Below are 6,000 nucleotides of genomic sequence, written 5' to 3' on the forward strand. Positions count from 1 at the left end.
TATATATATATATATATATATATATATCTCAGTATTGTAATTCAGCAGTTATAAGATTTTTTTTACAAATATTATATTTTTATTAAATAATTGATTTTTCAGTGTTTTTACCACAGCTTTTTTTATGTAAAATTATTTTATTTTAATAAACATTATTTTATTATTATTATTATTATTATTATTATTAATTATTAGTATTATTATAGTACAAGTAGTAGTAATAGTATAGTAGTGATAATACTAATAATACTAATAAAAAAAAAAAAATATTATTTTGAATTGGCATTTTACAGTCCTATTGGTGAAAAATCACAGTATAACTTTTATTTTTATTTTATTTTTTTTATTGCCAAATTAAGCATCCCTACAAATAGGCAAAGCAAACCTGGAGCTCTTTTTTCCCTTTTAAATGAGAAATGCAAACACTGATATACATTGAATGCCATACATTGTCTGTCGTCTCTTGCTAATAGTTTGTTAGTTTGTCAGTCATGAGTGTGTGAGGCTGATTGTAGTTTGTGACTGGAGCAGAACCCATACGTCACTGCTGGAAATGTCATTCAGACAGCAGATGGGAGACACCAACAATAAATAAATAAATATAAAACAGCTGTGGTAATACTTGTCTTTTAAAAAGGTTACATTCTTTAGAATTTGGCTAAAGCAAATTTGTTTACAGTTGCCAAGCAACAGAACATTCCAAAGACTTGATACTTTCGAATTCCGCTGACAAATTGTAACAAATTGTAACAGTTTGTTTTCTGAAGTTGATATTTAATAACGTGTGTATTTTGTGTGTGTTTTTCAGGGTGAGGAGGGGCCGCCCAGCCTGGAGTACATTCAGGCCCGGGACCTGTTTCCCCAGAAAGAGCTGGTCAAAGAAGACGACGCTCTACAGGTCAGTTTCATGCATTATGTCCGTTTTCTCCCATGTTGAGTTTTGAAGAAAGTGGGTTAACACAGCTCTCACACACGTGTCTGTCCTTTGAGCTGAAATGTGTGCTGGACCGTGGTGAAAAGAAAATCAACTGAGAGGTCTGGGGAGACGGTGGGTAACAGATGTGGAGACGGAAAGAGTGAAATTCATCAAAAGGACAAAGCAATGACACTGATACAGCAGGGACGTCCCGAGACCAGAGACGGGAACAAGAGCGCAAGAACTTGACATTGACTCTCATTCAATGACTTTGCACAAACACAGTCTAAATGTAGCACTTAATGCCCACATACTTCATATACTTTCTTAATATATATGTTACTGGTCTTACTGTGATTGATTTATCAATGCATGTTAGATTTAAAAAACATCCAAGTATTTATTTATTTATTTTTGTTTATTTTATATACTTTTAAAAACAACATTTTGTTAGTTTAATATTTAATGTTCTTTTTTTATATTATATAATGTTTTTATATCTTGCTATACAGAGGTTGTGAACCAGTGACTCTATATAATTTAATTTAAATAATTAAAATAAAACATTTTCATTGAATTTTTATTCTTTATTTGTTCTTTTTTATTTTTATATAATTTTAATTTGTTATATTTAAATTAAATATTATTATAAAAATATATTAGATTTTTTTTTTTTTTTTAAATCTTGCTATATAGAAGTTGTTAAACCAGTGACTCGTTACAAAAATTAGTGTTAAAAAAAAAACTAAACCAAAACAAAAATATTAAAGTAAAATGATATGAAATTAACTTTAACTAAATGATAAAAAATAAATATTTTCATTTAATTTTTATTATTTGTTCTTTTTATATATTTAATTTAAATTTATTACGTTCAATTTTATTATTTTAATGTTATATTTATTTATTTTTATCTTGCTATATAGATGTTTTTGAACCAGTAACAAATATTAGTGTAGCAAATAAATAAAAAATAAAACAAAACTAAAATATTAAAATTAAATTAAAGAAACTAAGTAGGTAAAAAAATTGTATTAAATTTTTATTAAATTTATTTTTATATTTATTTTATTTTGATATTTTAATGTTTTTTTTCGCTTTTTTATATATATCTTTCTATATAGAGGTTGTTGAACCAGTTAAATGTTAATGTAAAAAAAAATTAAAAGAAAATAAAATTGAATAAAAACTAAACCAAAACAAAAATATTAAAATTAAATTATATGAAATTAAATATATTTTTATTTAACTTTTATTGTTTGTTCTTTTTTATTATTATTATTTCTTAATAATTTTAATTTATTACATGTTTTTTTTTTATTATTAATTTATTGTTGTAAACAGTAACTACAAATATTTGTGTAAAAGGCTCAAAATATGAAACTCTTTTTATTTATTTTTTATTTTTTTAACACAATTATCTTGGGACAAAAATAAAGTAGCTCCCAGTTTGTTTGACATACTTTCTTTTCGTTTCCTGCTGGAGGGAATGGATTGTGCTGTCCTGGTTAATATCCCTAGATACGCAAATCATTCATGATTCACAGTATGTGCAGTACAGCCATTTCCAGCTCTTAATTTCTCCCCAGTGATTTATACATGAACCACAGACAACAATAATAACCGCTACCTGATTCAGTATTTGCATTAAAAGCCATTAATTTTGCACTTTTGTAGAGATGAGTTCTTCATCAGATTTGGAGAAAGGCAGCATTACATGACTTGCTCACCAATGGATCCTCTGCAGTGAATGGGTGCCGTCAGAATGAGTGTCCAAACAGCTGATAAACACATTACAATAATCCACAAGTAATCCACACCACTCCAGTCCATCATTTAACATCTTGAGAAGACAAAAGCTGTGTGTAAAGAACAAAGCCTTAAGGCTTCCTGCTAAAATACAAGTCCATAATCCATAATAACGCTTCCTTCAGTAAAAAAGTGGTCTGGTCTGAATCAGGAGAGAAATCTGCACAGATCAAGCACCGTTTACAAACCAAAACAGTCCAAAACAAATGATGAAAAAACATTTAGTTTTTCATGACCTTTTATGCAGTCTTTGTTTTCGCTACTGTACCTTTAAGACTTCTGTGTATAGATATCCTCTGAAAGAGAGTCGTTTTAGAGAGCAAGTTTTTGCATTTTGATGAAAGATGAAAGATTCATCTGTTTTTGACTCTTTTACGTCGTCTCTGATTTTGTTACTGTACCCTTAAGACTATAATGACTATACATGACATCTGTTGTGATTGGTTAACCTCTGCATACTTAATTTATTCATCAGGTCATCAAGTATTTATTATATTTTGAAGTATTTTTTTTTTGTTTTCATCTTTAAGTTTTTGTTTTATGTTTTAGGAGTTTTGTTATGTGCTGTAATTTGTATTACTTTTCAGTTTATGTTTAGTTTTCATTTAAGTTTTAATTTAAATTGTATTTTGTTATGGTTTTGTGTTTTTATTATTATTATTACTGTTTGGCTTTATTTTTATTTCAGTTTTGGTATATTTTTTATAGTTTTAGTATATTTTTAAATTTTCATTGTAATTTTTTTAGATTTTAGTAGTTTTATTATATAGTTTTGTCATTTTAATTATTTTTATTATTACCTTTAAGTTTATTTTTAGTTGGCAGTTGGCAGTGATAATAATAAGTGTACAGTATTTATTCATTTTCAGTTTTCATCTTAATTTTTTGTTTATGTTTTAGGGGTTTTGTTGTGTGTTGTAATTTTTAGAATTTTCTTAATATTACCTTTTATTGTTATTGTTTTGTGTTTTTTTTATTTGTGTTATTATTACTGTTTGGCTTTATTTTTATTTCAGTTTTGGTATATTTCTTTCAGTTTATTTTAGTATTTTTGATATGTTTTTGACATTTAATTTTTTTTTGTTTTGTTTTAGGAGTTTTATTATGTGTTGTAATTTTTATTATTTTTTATTACCTTTCAGTTTATTTTTTAGTTAGTTTTTTTCCATTTTTAATTTAAATTTGATTCATTTTTTTTTTTTTTTATTATTATTACTGTTCAGCTTTATTTTAATTTCACTTTATGTTTTAGTATTTTTTTTAATAATTTTGTCATTTTATATTTTTTGGAATATAATTTTGTTTTGATGTGAGAGATAACAGGAGATGGACTTTTCCCTAGAGGAAGCATTATTATGGATTATGGACTTGAATATTTTAATTAAAAACATTTTAATAATGCATTAGGTTCTTACAAACACAGCTGTTCTATTCTCAAGATGTTATTTGATGGACTGGAGTGGTATAAATCACTTGTGGATTACTGTGATGTTTTTATCAGCTTTTTGGACTCTCATTCTGACGGCACCCATTTGCTGCAACTGAGAAAGTGAGCGTTTTCAGGTGAACTGTCACTTTAAGGAGGTTTCATAACTTGCCCTTAAAGATAAACACATGCATCCAGCTGCAAAGATGTGAACATCATTGTTAAATAGCAAAATTAATGCCTGTTTAGTGAGTAATGGCATGAATCTGTGCCCATAAATGATGTATATTGCATCTTTGCAGATAGAGGAACAATGACTCAGCTATCTTTGCTGAGCAACATTAAATCTACGTGTTTGTAATGCAAGCGTCATCTCTCAGTGGGATTCGAGTCTGATTTTGAGTCATACAGTCTTCTGTCTTTGTTTACTGGACTTTCTGCGCTGTGTGTTTGGAGCTGTGTGTTTTGTGTTTCGTTCTCGTGCTGCGCTGAGTTCTCTGTCAGACTCTCTCTGTGAAGTTCAGCAGTAGGACGCATTCTCCCAGCGCTCACCTGATACCTTTGAAGCCGCTGCTTTCATGCCACGTCTAGTGTCACTCGGTTGGCATGCAGCTCCATGAAATATGGATGCAGTTTTCCATAGATCAGCATTACAGCTGCAGAATGCACCAGCACTTAAAGATTCCACGATATTGTATTTCTCAGCACATTCTGCTTAGAATCTAAGTCAAAGATTCTTACAAAAAATATTAATTGTTTAGTTTTTCCATGACCATTTATTATTTATTATTCCATGAGTATTTAAATATTTAGTTATATTAAAAATTAATCTAAAACATATAAATATATAAAACAGTGTTATTTTAGCATAATTTAGATGCTAGCTGAAATAAAATAAGTTTATGTCCGTTAAGTTTTTTTTAATTTCAAATAACAAATTGTTTTATAGTCAGGAAGTAAGTAATTTTATTTTATTTATTTTTAATTTAATTTATTTATAATTTATTATTTATGTGCTTAGAATAAATAAATGTGCATTTTATAATCTATTATAATTTTTTGTCTATTTTTTAAAATGTATTACTAATTTATTAATTTATTTATAAGTATTTAATTGTTATATTAACAATTAATATAAAATGTATATAAACAGACTTGTTTAAGCATAATTTAGATACTAGCTGAAATAAAATAAGTTGTTTATTTCCATTAAAGTTTATTTTATTTCAAATAACAAATTGCTTTATGGTCAGCCAATATTAATAATAATTTTATTTTTAATTTAATTTAATTTATTTATAAATCAGAATATTGCGCTTCAAATAAATAATTGTTCATTTTATAATCTATTATAATTTTTTGTCTATTTAAAATGTATCATAAATAAATTAATATTTTATTTAAATATTTTAAAAATGTATTGTTATATTAACAATTAATATAATATATAAAACAGGCTTGCTTTAGCATAATTTATACTTTTAGATAATTTAGATTATTTTATTTTATTTATTTTTAATTTAATTTATAAATATTGAGCTTCAAATAAATAATTGTTCATTTTATAATCTATTATTTTTTTTGTCTATTTAAAATGTATTATAAATAAATTAATATTTATTTAAATATTTTATTGTTATATTAACAATTAATACATATATATATATATATATATATATATATATATATATATATATATATATATATATATATATATATATATATATATATATATATATATATATATATATATATATATATATATATATATATATATATATATATATATATATATATATATATATATATATATTATATATATATATTATATATAATATATATATATAAT

General features: G+C 25.2%; 1 protein-coding gene across 1 annotated transcript in view; it reads left to right on the forward strand.

Moving 5' to 3' along the window:
- The window catches only part of LOC141335408 (phosphatidylinositol-3,5-bisphosphate 3-phosphatase MTMR4-like), a 101,207-nt gene that overhangs the window by 62,002 nt on the left and 33,205 nt on the right, over window positions 1–6,000 (forward strand). The window contains exon 3 of the mRNA XM_073840858.1: window positions 809–898. Coding sequence (XP_073696959.1) covers window positions 809–898 — 90 coding nt within the window. The remainder of the gene's footprint in view (window positions 1–808; window positions 899–6,000) is intronic.

The sequence above is a fragment of the Garra rufa genome, chromosome 5 (assembly GCF_049309525.1).
Source record: "Garra rufa chromosome 5, GarRuf1.0, whole genome shotgun sequence".
NCBI classification, from domain to species: Eukaryota; Metazoa; Chordata; class Actinopteri; order Cypriniformes; family Cyprinidae; genus Garra; species Garra rufa.